Below are 19554 nucleotides of genomic sequence, written 5' to 3' on the forward strand. Positions count from 1 at the left end.
TACACCACCTATTGTAATATAACTTGTGTCAATTTTAACGGCTCCATCAAATCTTAATCGAATCCATCTTCCTGTTTTATGTATTATAACATAGTATTGATTTATGCATAGTTTACATTAAAGTTATAAATAACATGAATAAAATTTATAAACTAAGATATATAAAATTATTTAAATAATTATGTTGTAATATAAAATTATATAATTATGTTATGATTTAAATAAAATTACTTATAAATCCGTGTTTAAATTCAATGTTTATGAAGTAACATTATATTAAACATACAATCTTTTATAATATCTAATTATTGGATATAAGATATGGAAATTCAAATATAATTAGTTGTCACCAATTTTAATTACTATCGAATAAATTTATATATAAATTAATATATGTAGGGTAATAAATGATTAATAAATCATATTAATTAACTAAATATTTTAGATTATAAATTATTTTAACATATTTAGGTAATTTATAACATAATTATGTTACAATAAAATAAAATAATTATAATCCTATAATTATGTTATAATTGATTTAAATTTTATTAAAAATAATTATACGAAATCTAAAATATATAATTTAGTATTTAGCGTATGTAAGTTGTTTCAATTTAATTAATGAATAGAAAAATATGGTTGCGTGACTTGTCGCATATATATGTATATAATATTCAAACCATTGTATTATTTTAATATCAAATATTTATAAAATTAAAATTTCAAAAATATTTTGTAATTTCATTATTTTCCAATTTATTAATAATTTTAAAGAAATTCATTAAAAATAAACAAAATTTAATATTAAAAAATTATAAATTTAATTTCACGATGACTCCTTTGACTAACTAAAAAATTTTCATTTAATTTGATCAAACACTAAAGCCAAACAACATAAAAAATTAAACTTTAGGGTGTTGAATTTATATACATAAATTTATTCTTAAATAGTTGTTATTTATATCACCAAATAGTTTTTACATAATTCGAAATTTCAGGTTATCGATTATTATTTGTTTCCGGTGGGACAGCTCTTTGAACATCCCTTTAGGCGGGCTTTTTCCTTATGCGCTCTCATTCCCTTCAAAATTTTACTCCTCTCTCCTTCCTTCTCCCGCACCTTCCTTTTCATTTTCACTCTCCATGGCTACTACCACCGAATCCTCCCTCCTCTCCGATCTCCAAACGTCCGATGACTCGAAAGGCATCCACTCACTGGTCTCCGACTACCTCCACCCCATCTCCACTCTCGCAAACTCCAAGAAGAAGAAACCTGACCAGGCCGCCGTCCGCTCCCTCGCCAAACAGTTCTTGTCCTTTCTTTCCAAATCCTTCCCAATAATATACAAGCGTATCTACATACAGAACCCTAATCAACAACAACATGCCTCTCTTAGTTATTTCTTCGAGACTTACCGACTTTGCATAACTTGTCTCGAGTTCGTCTCCTCGCAGTTAGCCGGCGGTGCGCACTTGGTTCAGATCCAGAGATTGAAGCTCGTATACTGTTTGCAATCGTGGGGCCGGTACGATGAGGCAGAAAGCGAAGCACTTAGGGTTTTGGAGAGGCTTAGAGGGGAAGTCAAGTCTAAAGGTAAATTTGTTCCGGGTATTGATATTGCTGGTGGCGATTCGAAGTTTGGATCTATTGTGGTCGAGGCGGTGGCGTCTGTAGTGAAAAGCGTGGCCATGGGACACTGTAAAGATTCCGGGAAATATGAAAGAGTTCTTGCTTTGTTGGAGCAAGTGAGGCCTTGGTGCAGGTACTCAATTTCTTGATTTACATAAATATTAACACGAACCATTTGCTTATCTAATTTTTGTGAGCCTTTTCAGGGCATTAGAAGCCGATGTTGTTGAGAAGTCGCACAATGTGCTTGTTACTTTTCTGGGTAGATGCTGCCGGTTTTTGATTGAGGAGATTAATCATTTTGGCGAGGAGTTGATTCGAGGGTTCTGCAATGAATGTTTGGCCGAGTATGCAAGGTCAATGATGAAGGATCAAGTTTTCAAGGTATGGTTGTTAATATTTGGCTCAACATATATGTTTATGTTTTTAGTTTTCTTACTAATTCTTACATTTGCAGTTTGCCCGCAGAATATGTTCCTCATTGTTCTCGCTAGAGAGAACTGATAGCTCAATTCAAATTGACTTAGTAACGTTTTTGTTAGTCTCCATTTCCCGTGAATGCAAGGTAAGAGTAACTATATAACGTTTTAGAATGGTTGAGGAATAGGGTTCAATATGTCATTTATCTTAATTAATTTCAAGACTTTTGTATGCGTACAACTTTCAACTCTAAATTCATGATGTAGCCAACAATTCCCAACACCGATACAGATAGTAGTGGCACATAGTAGTAATTTTGTAAATAGTGTTTCTCGTTAGGAATGCTCACACCTATTTTCCTTCTGTACCCATTTGAACCTTTCACAATTAAGCAGTTGCAGCACTTTTTAAGCTGGATTAATGTGTCAGCTTTGAAATCCATTATTTGAAGACTTATGGTGCTGTTTGATGGTTGTCTGTAGTAATGATGGCGTCATTCTGTTTTTTTTACATACCATCATTCTTTTTATTTGCTTATGTCAACACATTGAGATCTTACCAAACATTCTTCCTAATTTGTTTCTAGTTGTTTTGTGCATAATTTTGCTTTACTTGCTCGCTTTTAATTTTTTAATTTTTTATGAATGGACATTTTTAATCGGCTTAGGGCTTCATAACTAAAGTTTATCTCTTACACTGTGATTTATTGATTAAAGATTCTTTTGGCAGGTTGATATAGATAATAATGCAATGGAGTTTGTTGAACTTGTTGATTATTGTGCCTATAAATGTAGAGATGCTGGCACAACTTTCTGTAGTACTCTTGCAAAACGTTTAAATGACATGGCAGGTGATTTTCATCAGGTATGTTGCTAAACTAATCGCTTTTTTGTGGCTTGGATCTGTATCTATTTCATTTATTTGGATAAGATGCCCTGAGTTATAATCTTAAATTTGGTAGAATTTCACAGGCTACAATCCCTGTTGATCTAATACTGAGGCTTTATGCAACCGGGCTAGATTTCTCTGTGCGCAATGTTAAGCTGAAATATAATGATCGTACTACTTCCAAAGGTGTAGAAGATGATTCAGCTATTGATGTTTTGTTTCTTGAAAGGGATAAGCTGCACAATTTGTCTGGTTTACTTGGTTTGCTTGGAAATTGCTGTAACATTGGTAAAAGTGACCCTAGCATTGCATCTGATGTTGAATGCAAAAATTCTTTGCCTTGCAAAGACAAAAAGGCTTGTCTAGTGATGTACTATAATACACTGAAGTTCTTGTGTCAGCCACTTGCTGAACTAGTAAATTCAGAGAAAAAACGCATACTTGCTGAAACTGAAGCCTCATCTGATTCTAGCAGCCTCTGCATTATCCAGGACGCTTTTTATCAGTTCTGTGATAGTTTCTTTTCTCTTGAGAGGTAAGCTTATTTCTTTCTTTGATGGATTGATTTGCTTTGTTGTAACCAAATGTGATTAGGATGACAATTTGGCATTGTAGTCAACGGTGTTTAATTTTTTGTTTATCCAAGTGACCAAAATGACATGATCTTTTTCCCTTCTGAATATGACATTCTTACTGCTAATTTGTATATTGGTATTATTGTAATTATGCAAAAGTTAAGGAATTAAGTACATTTTTGGTCATTATTAGAAGGATGCATGTCAACAGTTATAATTGTGTTTGCTTAATATTTTGAGTTTGATACATTGCTAACTATGGATGATGCTGAATTTATGCTAATGCTAATAAAATTACTTATAATGTATTTTGCTACATATTGGGGAATTGTTATGCACATAAATCAGTTATGAATATGATGGTTGTCCGAATTTTCTCTTGCCCTTGCAGCTGTGCATCTGAAACAAAGAGAGAAGGATTTGATGATGGTGAAGAAGTGTTAGTACCTAGTATAATTGTGGCAGGGTTCATTCTTTCCACCTGTACAAAGTGTAAAATTCCGGTCAGTTGATCTTATTGGTATTCACATGGAAAATGAAATTTTACTTTTGCTACTTGGTTGTTTATTTATTGACTAATTTTGGATGAGGTGATGTTTATTGAACTTTCACTCTTGCTGACTGGCTTTCCCTTTTATATTTCAGAAGAGTGTGTGCTACATTAAGCAAATAATTGGCAGTGGAAGGATTCAATCTCAAGGGCTAAAATATGTCTATGTCTCTCTGTATAATATTGGTGTTCTTATGTACAGAAGCAAGCAAATTAAAGAGGTACTTAATTCCTTGAAACTTGTGTATGTTAAGGTTATGGTATTAATATTTAAATGCTCTTTTGCATGGTTGGCAACTTTTATTAGTTTTGCTTTCTAAAGGAACCTTTATCATTTCTGTATGATTGAAGCTATTTTATGCATATCCATGACATGTATGGATCTGCATGTTCTTGTTGCAAGCATTCTTGTTCAATTCAATTCCTTTGCATTTAAGTTCCTCATTCATATAAGTTATCAATCTAACCTTTGCAGGCTTTGAAGGCTTTAAAACTTTCTCATAGAGCATCATGGACTAATATTCAACTTCTCCGTGAGATGTTTATTCATAAGAAAAGTTCTGCTGATCATCTGTCAGAAGATGTTGTCAGAGATTTGGTAACTGATGCATGTACTAGAAGTGCATTTCTTTTGGAAGTTCTCCATGCATGTGGAAATCTTAAGGTGGAAAAAATTATTGTGGAGAGTCTTGAAAACTGGTCCGCGCTTGAAAATTTGTTTAGACAGTTGTCAGGTCCTATGCCTTTGATAAAGCAATGGGTTAAGGTATTGTCAACTCTTGTCTGTTTTTCTGTATGTTTTTGTTATGATGGCCAATTGTTCTTTTGATTTCAGATACAGTGCAAACTTCATAAAAACAAGGATTTAGAGGATAGTGCTCCAACTTTATGTTGTATGCTGTTGTCTTCTGCGGAAGTGTCAAAGATGGCCATTTGCAAAATTTTAGAGCAGGTTCATATTGTTAGTTATTGAAAATGGCCCTTCTAGATACTTTTTGGTTCTGCATGCTTATGACTAATGGATGATTTTTCCAATTTCAGGAGCTTCTTGCGTATCAAGAAATGACTCATGGGTACCCAGATTTTTGTCAGAGAATGCAAATTAAAGTTATCAATTTACTTCTGCAAGATGCTTATGCCATAGAAGATAGTCCTTTACTGAAAGCAAGGATGTTAATTAGAAAGGGGAGAACGATAAGGGCCAATGGGATTGAAGCTTTGAAGGACTGTATTTGGTGCTTGTCTGAAGCTATATCTATTATGGTACTGCACGAGATCACTTCTTTATTTTTCTTCCCTGTTGATATTAATTGTGATACTATTGCTTCTTTTTCGCGTTGAATCCATGACTAACCTGAAATATTATTTAAATAGAAAAACTTCTACAGTGAAACAAGTATTGCTGGAACTCCAGCCTGCCATCAATTAGCTGCTGCTTATTGTTTACTTGCACTATGTACTCAGGAAGCTGAACCAAACTCAGAGGTATTTTTGCATAAAAAGTCTGTTGATTTGACTAATTAGTGCTTAGTGATTCTGTAGGCTTGACTAATGCGTTTTGATCAAGATTAGTGATAAATTTCTATATTACTGATTGCTCATACTTTCTTTTCATCATAAACAGCAACTTTATCAAGATATCTATGCTGCCTTGGATCTTTGGTTGAGCATATTCATTCCTGATAGTTGTTTTGTGGATGACGAGTTCAAAATGGTGTCCGGAAATACACTGCAACTTCTATATAATGTACTTGATTTGCTATCAGTGAAGGTGTGCTTATTGATATGATCGTCATTATCTTTTGGTCATGAAAATCTATTTGTCTAGAGTTCTGAACATCTTTTAACTGTTTTACTTGTTGCTTCTTCACCTTTTTGTCTCCAGGGTTACACGAAATTACACAGTAGCATATATAAACTGATAATTAGAATATACAAACTAAACAATGTAGAACTTGGGATATGTGTGGCCAACCTTTGGGAGTGTAGGCGGCTTAGCCATGCACTCTGTGTTTCTCCAGTAAATGAGTCATTCATCACAAACTTATCAGAGCATTGCGGTGGAAGTTCCAAATCTGTTGACTTCTGGATGCATAGTCTAAGTGGATCCCAACCAGGGCTTCTTGGGTTCCAACAGAACCTCACATGTTTCTTTAACAATTTCAATCATGGCTTAAAAAATCCTGAAAGCGATATACAATCAGCTGTCTCAGCTAACAATGTAAATCTAGTTGCTTCTGAACTCATTGCGAGTGTAAGTCATGTCAGCTTTCTAGTAAATGCTACAGTTTTTTGTATTGAACATTTTATGCCTTTGACTGAATTGGTCAGTGATCTCTCTGTTGCTCTCATAGGATCCTGTGCGTAGTCACTCTCTCTTCCTTGCGGGGTATCTCTACTATGATTTGTGTGAAAGACAGATTTGCCGTGGACGATTATTTGAGGTTGATTTCAAATTTTTGGATGATCTAGCATCTTTTATTTTACTCCTTCAATTTTCCTTGTTCTGCAACATTTTAATGAATCCAATATGACTAGGACTCTCTTTTCCATGAAAATCTTAATCATATTGTTACTTATTATGTTTTTCTCCTGTTATTTCTTATTATGATTTTCTTTTCTAATTGCAATTTTTCTGCTAGGGTCTTTCATATGCAAAAGAAGCTTTTCGATTGCGGAGTCAACTTTTCAAAAGAAAATTTACATTCTCAATTGAGGCGCTGGTTGAGAAATACAACGAATCTGGTGAAATAGGTGAAATTGCCCAGACAGCTATAAATGGTCCTAAGACTCTTCAAGTACACAGAATAGTTGCTAGTGAACTTTGGTCTTTTGACAGTAGTTCATCAAACCTATGTGGCTGTTATCTTAGTCCGTGGAATGTACTTCAATGTTATATTGAAAGCATTCTTCAGGTTAGAAGTTTCTCTCTTACAATGTCTGATTTATTTCTCCCTAATGTTTTCCACTTTATAGGAATTTTTTTATTTTTTTTATCGACATACAATTTCCAGGTTGGATGTATTAATGAAATGATTGGAAATGGGGTTGAGGCTGAATCTTTCCTATTATGGGGAAAAAGTATCTCCTGTTCACAGAACTTACCACTATTTGAAGCTACTTTTTCTTCTATCTTGGGTATGAAAGTCATTAGCCCATCTTTTTTTGTGTCTTGTCGATACTTGTTCTTTCTTACAACTGCATTGGTGGTTTGCTGAAAGTGTACCTTCTGCTGACATTAGGGAAATTATATCGAAAGAAACGACTCTGGAATTTTGCAGAGCAGGAACTGCAAAGTGCCAAAAGAATTCTGGTGGACAGCAGCAGCCATTGTTCCTGCATAAGATGCCGATTGATGCTGGAAGCTAATCTTGACCAACAACTTGGTGATTTGTTCCGTAATCTTTTTGATATTTCTACCATAAATGATTCAAAAGGGAAATTATCTCGTGCTGAAGTTCTGTATAAATCAGCCCTTGAGAAATTAAATTGTTCCGAGTGGAAAAATATCATTTGCGATGCAGAAAGTAATGTGGATCTGGCAGTCAGAAATACTATAATAAATGGTGAAGATGTTGCTGGCAATGCTGCTACTCAGCCAGAGGCAATAGGTGCTAGAAAGGGTAGGAAAACGAAGAATGTATCCAAATCTGTGATGAAGGAGCAACATGTGATACCCGAACGAAGAAGTTCAAGGGTAACTCGCTCTAGATTTCGATCATCTCAAAACCAAAGCACAACCTGTACTGGTGAAGCACAAATTGAGATTTCGAAACATTCAAATGGTAATGTTGCATCCAAACTCTCTGACACCTGTTGGGAAAAGGACTCCTCGCTCTTGGGTAAAGGAAGCTGTATGGAGGAATTGACGAGTGAAATTGCATGCTTTTGTAACCAAACAAAGTGTTGGCATTGCCTTCCCGCTGAGATTATGAAATCTGGGTTACTGATCTACTTCATAAATATGAAATGGGAGTATGCCCACAGGAAACTCTTGGTGAGGATACTTACTGGTACAGGTATGGTTCTTTTGCCTTGATATTATTTGATTGTACAAGCCAACACATATGCCCAGCAACATATAAAGGCTAGTAAGCTGGCTTTAGTTGTCTTTCAATTTGAGCCAATATAACTAAATACAAAATATGTGATATTAATTGTTGTCTAATTGAAAGTGAAAAAAGAAAAATGTTTTACTCCTTTGTAAGTCAAGTGAGGTTTAACGAACATTCTACACTCTTTATTGGAAAAAGCGCTGCATGTAGGATCATACTCCAGTCATCTGTCTCAAGACTTTGTTTTTATAGGATAGACTGTATAGTGGCCTTTTTGTTCTTTACTGTAAGCTGCTATTTACAAATTTTCAGTCTTGTAGCTGTTTTCCTGGGCCTTGTTTAAGTGAGGAAAAGAGGAGAATCATATATGGGGGTGATTTATCAAGAGAGTAGTAATATTGAGAACGTAAAGCTTAGGCTTGAGGAAATTGTTTTTCTTTCTTGTCAATTAAATGCACTCTTCATTATACATGGTGTTCATTTCAGTTATTGTAGGTTAATGTATGAATGCGGAATTACTTGATAATTTCTTGTAACTTCTTTTTTCATATTTTTAGGAAAATGCTTGGGGTATGGTGATCAAACTCATGAGATACACGAAGTTGTTTGGCAAAGCATATCTGTCCTAGTCAGCAGAAATGCATATACTCAGACTTGTTCCTCTGCTCACAGAACTTTCTTGCTTGATTTGATTGGGAGGGAAACCGTGGGAGATACTTTCGCTATTGAACGTGCAGCTATCCTATACAGAATAGGCTGGATGACTCTGAAGGGTTTCCATTCTAAAGTTGCCAGGTATGTGTTCTTGTGATGTCTGTCACTTGTGTACATGTTCGAGTAGTGGTTGTGCTCAAAGAAGTTTACATGCTTTATTTTCTAATCGCTTTTTCCTGAAATCATTTTGTCTTTTGTATTAAGAAAGTACTTCAGTTATTCTTGAGGATGAAGTTTGAATTTTTTTTTTGCTAACCTTTTGCTTTTGTAGCTTTTCTTTTCTAAAAAACACTCTTGTAATTTCACCTACTTAATTCTTCTGGACTAGCAGAAATTTTGTTGTATTCTTATATAGGCTTAGAAAGAATGACAATTTTACCAAAGGAGGATTACATTATTATTTGAATATCGCTGATTATTTGTTCTTCTAGGCTACGTCCCGATTTAACGTAATTGTAATCTGCTGCATCAATTCTCTTCACCCTTGTGATGTTACTTGGAATATCCTCTGTTAGGTTGTAGGATACTTATTTACACGCTTCACTATGTATATTTATATATGTTTTCTGATTCACGTGTATCTAAATAAGTGAGGACTCTGGTACGATAGTAAATTTCTAATATCAGCTTTATGAATTATATCTTTTGTATCAAGTACTTGTTTATTTTCCTCTTTTCTTGGTTTATATTCTGAACAGGATCGATTGCTGTGATCTTTCCAAAGTTCAGTTATCAAAAACAGTACACTGGTTGAAGCTAGCCTTTGTACTCAGCCGTGAGGTTCCTGTACTTTTTCAAAAGGTTGAATTTTTTTATCATTCTGATCTATCTTATGCTTGCATAAGCTTAATATAATCTTAGGTAAATTTTATTGTAACTGCTCAACTGTGGCTTGATGTAAGAATCTGATTGTGGTATATCAGATCCAGTGACACTAAGAAACTGGTCTTCCGTTTGAGACTGAACATTTTTCTGTGTTTAGTTTATTTTAACAAGTATGGTACAGTTGAGTATATCATATTCACTATTTTCTGACAGTTAATTTAGGACTAGTGCAACACTTAGAAATTTGATTTGTTCTTTTTGCCCCCTAATTAATTTACTTTTCCTAATTTTGTGATCTATAATAACATCAGACCAAATTACTGCTGCCTTAAACTAGTTCTTGAGACTTGTTGCTGCTTCTAAATGTCTTATTCATCCAAATCCAATGTAATCTAAGTTAAGTTCACTAAAGGTCAATAATGAAGTTTCTCTCCAGAACTGTTGATATACGGATAACATCTACTGCACCTACATGGCTGTAATGAAGGAAAAAATGAGCATAAAGTTAAGCTAAATTTGATTGCTAGTGCTATTTTTAATTTCCTTGTGAAATTTGTCTTAGATATTAGTTTGTCTGGGAGTTCCCAAATAATTTCCAATTATTGTCTTTGCAAGTTGCTCCCAACAAATTTTTTCTCTTAACTGTTTTAACCTTCTGTATTTTCTATTGCTTTTTCTCTAATGTCTTGGCAGCTAAATTTTGTTTTATTAATACTCAGGTTTCCAGACTGCTTTCTGCAATATATCTGCTTTCTGCAACTAGTGAGCACTTTGCTTTGCCATCTTGCAAAGAACTTTCTGAAAGTCATTGGGCTTCATATTTTCATCAAGCTTCACTTGGGACTCATCTTAATAACCAGTTCTTCCCTAGTACTTCTGGGAGATCGAATGCTCAACGCTTTGTAGATTCTGGGGTAGGTTGCACACTTCATCTTGTCTTTCCTTGGTGGCATTTCCAATATGATAAAGTAGCAAGACAAGTTATTTGCCAATAAATCTTAATAGTTCCAAAAATTGTCTTAAAATGTTAAGGCATTTGACTTACATATTATAGATGAATCGCATCATGCTCCTTATTGTTATCAGGAAAAGTCTGGCACAAAAGAGTCATTCTGAATTTTGGTGGTCCATCTTTAATTATGATATTGGCAATATTATTTATACCCTGGTGAATCCTGTTTCGTCAGGACTAGGTGCTAATTTGTGGGGTCTTACCAACTTTTTCTGTTTTGCCTTTTCTATCGTCTACTTTTATGTATTTGTGCTATTTACTATTTCTTGATTATTGAGGCTGGCAGCTTTTATCTCATTCTGTAGATCAAAAATTTTAAAACACCTGCTATTTCACTTTTTTGATTGAGTCGTTGGATTTTCATTTTCAGGACTTGAATGGGGTTGTTTCATCTTGCGCACATACAGAGACATCCACACTGTTAAGGTTTATGCTGTTACAACTGAAAATTCATGAGATTTACTAGCTTCTATAGTTTCTCTTTACCCCATCAACCCCTGATGTGCACATACATATGAAAAAGAAATGTTATCCTTTCTTCTTGTTTTGCTGCAGGCTTGCCCCCGGGTCAGTGAATGATCTTGAACAATTTGTGATGAACTTTTATGTGGGCCTTCCTGGCACTGCCATCATATGTATAAGTTTGCTCGGTCATGATTATACCAATTTATTGCAAGAATTGCTACTTTATCCATCTTCCATTCATGCATGGTTGCTATTGTCACGGTTGAATTCTAAGAATCAACCTGTTGTTTTGCTTTTGCCTCTGGATTCAGTTTTAGAAGGTATTTTCTTTGATAGAAATATGAATAATTAAAAATTAACATTATATTAATGCACTAGATGCTAAAAATGTCTGGAAAAAATTTACAGAAGTTTCAGATGATGCTGCTCCTAATGATGATAATGCAAGGGCTTGTCAGGAATTGCGCCAGCTGATGAATTCAGGTAAAAAGTGGCATTGTCCATGGGGTTCCACTGTGGTTGATAATGTTGCTCCGGCATTTAAAATGATATTGGAAGAGAACTTCATGACATCTTCCGGCTGTCCTTTAGAAGATACAAAAAGTACGAGGTCTTTGTGGTGGATGGTTAGAAAGAAGGTTGATCACCAACTTGGTAAACTGTTGAGGTAGGTATTCTCTTTTCATCAAATATGTGTCCATCCATTTTTGACACAATTATTGTGATTTGGGATTGGATCACCAGTGGCCAACTGGTGTTCACAAAACTTCATTCACAAGTTCTTCAGCTTGTCTCCTTTTGGCTACATTTTAGTAAACTACCCAAAGTTTGTATGTAATTTGCAGCATTTCATGTTGAAATTGACTACTGATGTATGAAATATATATATATATATATATGCCTGGCCTGCGTTCCAGTAATTTAGAAGATTCATGGTTGGGTCCATGGAGGCATGTGCTTCTTGGGGACTGCTTGGACTGCAGAAGCTTGAACACAGTGCATAAGAAGCTGGTGCAGGATCTGAAATCTAAATGCAAAATGGACATAAATGAGAGTTACCTTAAACTCGTTCTTGGAGCTGCGAAGTTTGACATTGAAGAAGCATGCCTTTCACTGCGGTGTTTAAGAAAAGGATGCTACACTGGCAAGCTTGAACATCACGAACAAGAAAATTCTCAGACTAATGGCATTGATGATGTGTCTGCATTGGCCTCTCAACTAATACGTGAAGCAGTGAATGAGCTTCATATGGAGGATGCCATCTGTAGGGAACCGATAATTTTGGTGTTGGACTTGGAAGTCCAGGTTGGTGAAATTGTTATGGTTTATTATATATATTTTCATTTCGGGGCATATCAATATTGCATGAGTTTATCTTGCTCCAAGAAGATGGTTGTCATCTAATAGCATTTTTTCACCTCATATTTGCTTTTGCCAACATCTTCTTGGTTTGTTTATTCTTTTTGTTTTTTCAACTTTTCCCATTCGAAAGTCCATCCTTTTCCCTTTTCATTTACTTTATTTATTGTAGAAACTGACTATACAAGGACTGTGTACAGATGCTTCCATGGGAAAGTATACCGATACTAAGACAGCAGGAGGTTTATCGAATGCCTTCTGTAGGCAGTATCTCTATCATACTTGAGAGAAGTCAGCGATATCATGAGCTAGCTTGTACAAATGCTGCCGCTTTTCCTCTGATAGATCCCTTGGATGCCTTTTATTTGTTAAATCCCAGTGGAGACCTTAGTAGCACACAAGCTGAATTTGAGAACTGGTTTAGGGATCAAAATTTTGAGGTGATTTATCCATTTCTCTTATTATTTGTTGGATTTGTCGAAGGGCAAAGCATTTATCATACAATGATAGAAAATGCCACTTTTTGCTCTGTTAACTTGAATCAGCTATCTTTATTCCATTTTGCTTTACACCGAATGATGTTCGGTAAATAATTTCTTTCTTAATGAACGATATAATATAGGGAAAGGCTGGAACTGTGCCAACAGCTGAAGAACTGGCTACAGCCTTGAAAAGCCATGACCTTTACTTATATTTTGGCCATGGAAGTGGTATGCTTGTTACTACTTGCCATCTACTGTATGTTACTCATGTCGTGCTATTCTTTTTGTTCCTTTGCATTAATTTTGGATATGCATTTCTGTGCTTTTGGTTGGTATAGGGGAGCAGTATCTTTCCAAAGATGAGATTCAGGGACTGGAGAAGTGTGCTGCCACCGTGCTAATGGGTTGCAGCAGTGGCTCACTGAGGCTTAATGGATGCTATGTGCCGCGAGGTGTTTCACTATCCTATATACAAGCTGGTTCTCCAGTTACTATTGCCAACTTGTGGGAAGTGACAGACAAGGACATTGACCGTTTCGGGAAGGCCGTGCTTAATGCATGGTTGAGAGAAAGAATGGATCTAGTAGATTGTTCTCAATGCAACCAACTGGTGAAAGAATTTGAGGCCATGAAAATTAAAGGCCGTAAAGGCAATTCCAGAAAGAAATCGGCAAGCAGCAATTTAACTGAAACTGCAAACAGTGGTTCGTCGACGAATGCATGTGAGCACAGACCGACAGTAGGATCATTTGTTGGTAGGGCTCGAGAAAGTTGCACCCTCCCTTTCTTGAATGGGGCGTCGCCAGTTTGTTATGGTGTCCCAACGGGCATTATGAAAAAGAAAGATTTGTAGCAATTCCAAACAGACCACTCAAAGGTAGCTTAGAAGTTGTACAGATATTTGATTTCGGCTTACTACATTATTATTTTTTAAAATTACCAAAAAAAATAAATATTTTTTTCATGTGATAACTGATAACGAGAGTAAAACAGGAATTTCACATTAGATTACTCGACTGGGAACTGCTAAGATAAGCGGAGCTCAGCCATTCACGATTTTGTTTAATGCTCGTTGAGTGTAACAGGTTACTTACCAAAAAATTTGATTTATTTTAATAATTTAATTATTTAAAATATATTTAAAATTTTTATATATATCATTCAAGCTCATAAATCCAATTTAATAAATTAAAATTGGTTAAGTTAATTAACTAATCGATTTGACCAACCTAAATTTAGATCAATTTAATAAAAAACTGATTGATTTTAATATTTTAATTATTTTAAATATATTACTCATGCTTATTAAACCAAGCCGACAAACCTAAAATTAGTTCAGTCAATTGAGCAGGCCGAATGCTCCCTTCTCTGAGGGACACGCCAGGGCAGTTAGTATTGAAATTGCCTGGCCACACGTTACAGCAACTTCGGAATTCATATATTGCCAAGATACATTATTTACATTCTCATAATCAGACCACACTAAATCCCTGCAACACTTATTGACAACGCGAAAATTTGAGTGAAGCAACAATGGAACAATCACAACAATGAGGTTCATTAGCAGTTTAAGGTTTCGCAATACGTGCATTGTTTCCCTGCATCCCCCAAATTACCAAGTCTACAATTCTATATATATACAGGGTTAGAGGACTAACATAAGTTGAAATAAAGAAAAGGAATTACCAGTACATCAACATGATTACACAACAACAAAGGAAAACAGGCTACTCATCTTCCCAGCCAACCTCTGATACAACCCCTCAAAATGAATGAGAAATAAATTGATGGAAATTTGAATTCTAAATTTCTCTTTTTCCGGCTTCACCTAATTTTTGCTTAAGACTATAGTGAAATGTAGGATGTAGCCTTTCCTGTTTCCCCTCCTTTATAGGTACAGCTTTATCCTACATTTGACCGCCAATGTCTTCTCTTCTTCTCCTCCTCCTGCCTGAACGTCCTAAAAGAACTCTGCCATGTCGACGGAGCCGGCTAACCAAAGATACATTGCCCCCGCCATCATTAAAATAGTCATCATCTTGATGACCCCCAACAGGAGAGGTAAGGTGAACACCAACAGCATTCTCATCTGCTGCATGTGTAGGCTGCCTTGTTCGTCTACCAAGGTCATTCCCTGATGGCCCAAATGCATGCAGAAAAAGAAAGAAATTCAAAACATTATTATCTAACCCCAGATCAAAATCTCCACCCCTTTCTATAGCATCTGCTGTGTCGAGACCACCCTCTTCATCCGTCTCAAAACCGTGATGATTTCTTTCTATTACATAATCACCAAAAACCATTGCCCCGGGCATTGTTGACCTTATTGTGCTGATCACATCCTCCTGCTCCCGCTCCCTTTCAAGCCTTCTCCACTTCTGTTCAATGGTAGGATCCGCTTCACGTGGCTGAGCACATGGATGATCTGCTTTCATGTGTTTCCTTAATTCCTTAAAAGTACCAACAAAGGTGCAGTCATCCTGCATACAACTTCTCTTTTTGGCATTTAAATATTCCCTTGCAGGTTCCACCACAGTCCATCCTTTTACCTGACCCCTGCAAAGTGGACATGATATTTCTGTTACTTCACACTTCTCAACAGGCCAACTAGAACCGGCGGCCAGAACTGAATTATCAATAGAATAATGCAACGGTTCTTCATGATTGAATGGAACTATTTTAGTGTGGAACTTCTTGTACTGGTCAAGGCAGTTCGAGTATCTGAAGCTAGTTCCACACATGTACGGACGACAGCCCTTGTCATGGGATGAACAGAGAAGAAGAACAGCATTGTGAGGGCACTCCATGCAAACAGAACATGTTGCATCTTCCCAATCCCTATTATCCAAAGCTTTGGAACATTTTCTGTGGTGTAAATCTCCAGAGATGCCTTGGCGACGACAATGCAACAAGAATGGGGTTTGCTGGCTTGCTGTTCTACGCCGTCCTTTGCCACCTTTTGCCATTTGCAAACTACACCTTCAAAAAAGAATGCAAAATGAAAAAAATCTTATGACTGCAGAAATAATCTGAGACCAACATATAAAAACAGCTAGATTACCCGGAGTGCTTAAATTTCTAAAGCTTTTAGCCTATGAACAATAATGTCTAAACCATAGCAAAATGAAATTTCCAGAAAGCAATCCACGAATGACATGAAAATTCAAGTTAAAATAAAATCCTAGTAATACCAAAAAATTCAAGGTTCATAATCCTAAAACAAACATTACAAAAATCCAGCCATAATTGACATAGACCAATCTAAACAAACATCAATAGAAAAGAAAACCCTTGACAAAATTAACATCTGTGTTACAATTGCAAGTGAATTAGATCATCCTTGAAAATGAACATCGCAAAAGAACAAGCACAATCAATGGGCAAGCCAATTATGACGTGAAAATTCATAATTTAAAAGGACGAAATTGAAAGACCTCACCAGTTTGATAAAAAAAAGTTGCGAATATCTAGATCGAGATAATGGGTCAGTTGGAGATACCAAGTCTCATATGATAAACAAACATCCAGAATTAATAGGTTCAATGAATCGAAAGAACGCGATTTAGCAGTAGATTCACGTTATAATATGAAACTATGATTTTTACCCAAATAGAAGTAGTGAAAGCTCAAATATATACTACATAAGACAAGAATATTGAACGGGAAACAGTAAAACCAAGACAACGAGACGTACAAGGGAAAAGAAGAGTGAATTTGGGGGGAAATTAAGAGAAAAATTTAGGGTTTTGTTTGGCCAAGGATTGAAAACGGAGAAGCTATAATAATGATATAAGCGCCATGCGCAAAGCTTTGTAGCGTAGAAATGAGTCGACGAATCTGATATTCCGAATACCCGATTAATAGGTATTATTTCCTTGGGGAAAGCAATATCACGCAACGTAAAATGGAAGTGTTACTCACGCTCTCATTTGACAATAATTTACGTCGTGGAGGAGAGAGGTTAGATAGAGGCGAGTGAAAAGCACGCTCGTTTGAATCTGTGGTAGATGAATGATGAAGAAAGTTGAGAGAGGCGGTTACATTGAAAAATCAAAAATCGAAGAACCAGTATTGTGGGCTTGGCTGATGGCGGTTCACTTCACTCACTGCCTCCTAAAAAGGAGTAAGGTAAGGCCGCTCACAGCTACTTCCAACTTCCACGTTGTTAGCCATTCCTACCAATGGGCCTGAACCCCAAAGTCTGTTTGTGTCGATTCCAACATGTAACAACTTGAGTCTAAGAGAATTTTAGCTTGAAATATATGAGTCCGAAAAATTTTGAGTTTAAGAAAATGAGTTTGAAAAAATTCAAGCTTATAATAGATCGAAGCCTAAGATTGATCTTACTCGAGCTTGAGATAAATTCACCCAAAGCCCCAAAAAGTTCACATTTATAACAGAACAATCATAATAGATATGAATAATTACTATAATTTTATGATATTACTTCAAATATAAATAAATGATTTTTAAAAAAAATGTATTTATTAGTAGAGATGTTCATGGGCCGGGTCATGTTGAGTGTGGGTCAGGCCCAACTAAAATTTTAAGCCCGGACCTGGCGAAAATGGGCTTAAAATTTTTTCTAAGTTCGACCCGGATGAAAATGGTAAAACACGAGCTCAATCTGTCTGTATTAAATTTTTTATATAATTTTTAAATATGTATAATGCGCCAAAAATATTAAAAACATTAAAATAAATATTTCCCAACAAATTAAAAAAATTAAAATATGTATACTTAAATAACACTAGGATAGATGCATCTTAACAAGCAAATGCCTCTAAAATAATAACAAAATTAACAATAGAACTAGTGTTATACAATATCTAAACAACAACAAAAAAATAGTGAAATGGTAGCAAAATAGGGAGAAAACGACAAGAAAATAACATTAAAACAGCAAAAAAAAAACAGATTTTTTTGTCCTCTTTGTGAATTCGGGCTGGGTTGGTCTCGGGCAAAAATGTCTTACCCCGATGCCTTGCCCGTTCTTAAAATAGACATTATTTTTTTGCCAAAATCCTCCCACTTTTTCTGATGGGCCTTCGGGCTAGGCCGAATGGCTTGACCATGAGAAGTTCTATTCATAAGCATTGTATATTTATATTAAAATTTTATTAATAGGAAATGTAATTAATAATATATTTTTATGTTGAATTATAAAGTTAAATAAATTTCTAAAAACATTAATTTAATATAAAATACTTCAATACTATAGTTATTATGTATGTATAATAAATATAATAAAATTAATAATTATTAAAATCTATAAAATTAAACTTTAATAATAATATACTAATATATTATATAATTATTGTCGAAATCAATTACCTGACCTAACCTTAAACTGATATATTAAATTAATATATTATTAATACATAAAATAATAATATAATATATAACTATTATTAAAAGTATTAATACATGTATAATTCAAAAAATATATTTCACATCATGCAATATAACATCATTTTTTTTTGAGTAAAAGACGACCACAAGGGTCAAAACGTATTATTAAGTAATATCACTAATAACAGCATTATGAATTTCCTTTGGATAATCCATATCGAAAAACCACCTCTTAGCTTCACTAAACATTTTAGTACAAATTAAATCGGCCACACTATTACATGACCGATAAGACCAAACTAAATTGGCAGAATTAAACAAACTAAAAGCTTTTTTATACTTTTTAACTCTACTACATATAATGGTAATATTCTCATCACCTATATTCAATTTGTTCACCAACCCAGTATTGTCAGTTTCAAAAGTCACATCACCCAAAATGTTTAACTTGTCTGCAACCTCTATGCTTCTCTCCAAGGCTATGCACTCAACCTCTAGTACAGAAAATCTACCCTCATTGAAGCCTCCTCCACCCCCAGCACAAACCCATCCTCATTTTTAATGATAACTCTATAATCCATCCTATTATCATTAACTGTTGCATCAAAATTAATCTTGATAATGCCTTTCGACGGTCTCACCCACTTCTTTGCATCCCCAATCTAGGCTAATATGGGAGGATTCACCAGGTTGTAAATACGAAATTCGTTGCTCAAATTACTAGCCTTTTCCCATATACTTTAAGCTTTGTCAACTTGGCCTTTGAAAATAAACTTGTTTCTACTGTTCCAACAGTTCCAAAGCGTGGTAATGAGGTCCGCCATCGCCTTTTTATCAATGATTCTCATCATGTCTTCCATCCAGTCGATGCATCTGTCATACTGCTTCTCATTACTATTTAAGTCCTATCCTTTTATGGTTAGAACTTCGCGGGATGTTGTGTGTTCACGAAGGGCATGGAGAATAGTTTCGGCATTAGCACCACACCTGAGGCAGCTTTCATTAAAACCATTTCTGATGGAAGCAATTTTAACATTTGTGGGAAGAATCTCATGACCAACTCTCTAGGCAAACACTCTAATTTTTGGAAGAGTGTCAAGTTTCCATATAGTTCTCCAATAGATCCTATGCGGGCCATACCTCTTCTTTTAACAACATCCACGAATAAGCAGATTTCGAAGTGAAAGATCCATGGGGATTGTGAAACCACCCCATCCTATCTCT

The 19554-nt window shown here is 35.2% G+C and overlaps 2 protein-coding genes across 7 annotated transcripts; one reads left to right on the plus strand and one right to left on the minus strand.

Moving 5' to 3' along the window:
• Positions 1 to 1063: 1063 nt before the first annotated feature.
• LOC105786009 (separase) lies at positions 1064 to 13950 on the plus strand. Of its 4 annotated transcripts, none has more exons than XM_012612243.2 (27): positions 1074 to 1766; positions 1840 to 2017; positions 2091 to 2198; positions 2783 to 2917; positions 3025 to 3476; positions 3908 to 4019; positions 4162 to 4287; positions 4542 to 4832; positions 4902 to 5018; positions 5108 to 5329; positions 5441 to 5551; positions 5691 to 5837; positions 5952 to 6320; positions 6421 to 6510; positions 6709 to 6981; positions 7081 to 7204; positions 7309 to 8085; positions 8679 to 8916; positions 9534 to 9636; positions 10380 to 10574; positions 11043 to 11098; positions 11228 to 11457; positions 11546 to 11804; positions 12055 to 12442; positions 12697 to 12936; positions 13119 to 13206; positions 13317 to 13950. In XM_012612243.2, the coding sequence occupies exons 1-27, from the start codon at positions 1147 to 1149 to the stop codon at positions 13829 to 13831; spliced, it is 6564 nt and encodes a 2187-aa protein (XP_012467697.1). In that variant the 5' UTR covers positions 1074 to 1146; the 3' UTR covers positions 13832 to 13950. The 4 variants fall into 4 exon arrangements, with proteins under 4 accessions (XP_052490249.1, XP_012467697.1, XP_052490247.1 ...); XM_052634287.1 differs by having other exon boundaries at positions 4165 to 4287; XM_012612244.2 differs by lacking the exons at positions 1074 to 1766; positions 1840 to 2017 and having other exon boundaries at positions 3015 to 3476.
• A 562-nt stretch (positions 13951 to 14512) lies between these two features.
• Positions 14513 to 16922, minus strand: LOC105786010 (uncharacterized). 3 transcript variants are annotated; one of them, XM_012612245.2, is made up of 2 exons: positions 16900 to 16922; positions 14513 to 15957 (listed from the first exon to the last, which is right to left on the minus strand). In XM_012612245.2, exons 1-2 carry the CDS (start codon positions 16905 to 16907, stop codon positions 14886 to 14888), a joined length of 1080 nt encoding a protein of 359 aa, XP_012467699.1. In that variant the 5' UTR covers positions 16908 to 16922; the 3' UTR covers positions 14513 to 14885. The 3 variants fall into 3 exon arrangements, with proteins under 3 accessions (XP_012467699.1, XP_012467701.1, XP_012467700.1); XM_012612247.2 differs by lacking the exon at positions 16900 to 16922 and adding an exon at positions 16418 to 16844; XM_012612246.2 differs by lacking the exon at positions 16900 to 16922 and adding an exon at positions 16673 to 16843.
• Positions 16923 to 19554: the final 2632 nt, after the last annotated feature.

Source organism: Gossypium raimondii, chromosome 1, assembly GCF_025698545.1.
Source record: "Gossypium raimondii isolate GPD5lz chromosome 1, ASM2569854v1, whole genome shotgun sequence".
Classification (NCBI taxonomy): domain Eukaryota; kingdom Viridiplantae; phylum Streptophyta; class Magnoliopsida; order Malvales; family Malvaceae; genus Gossypium; species Gossypium raimondii.

Bases quoted from the DNA above. Each gene is read 5' to 3' on its own strand.
- LOC105786009 (XM_012612243.2), top strand. From the start codon at position 1,147: ATGGCTACTACCACCGAATCCTCCCTCCTCTCCGATCTCCAAACGTCC. The intron at 2,918-3,024 runs GTATGTTGCTAA...AGAATTTCACAG, and splicing joins TGGCAGGTGATTTTCATCAG to GCTACAATCCCTGTTGATCT. The intron at 6,321-6,420 runs GTAAGTCATGTC...TTGCTCTCATAG, and splicing joins CTTCTGAACTCATTGCGAGT to GATCCTGTGCGTAGTCACTC.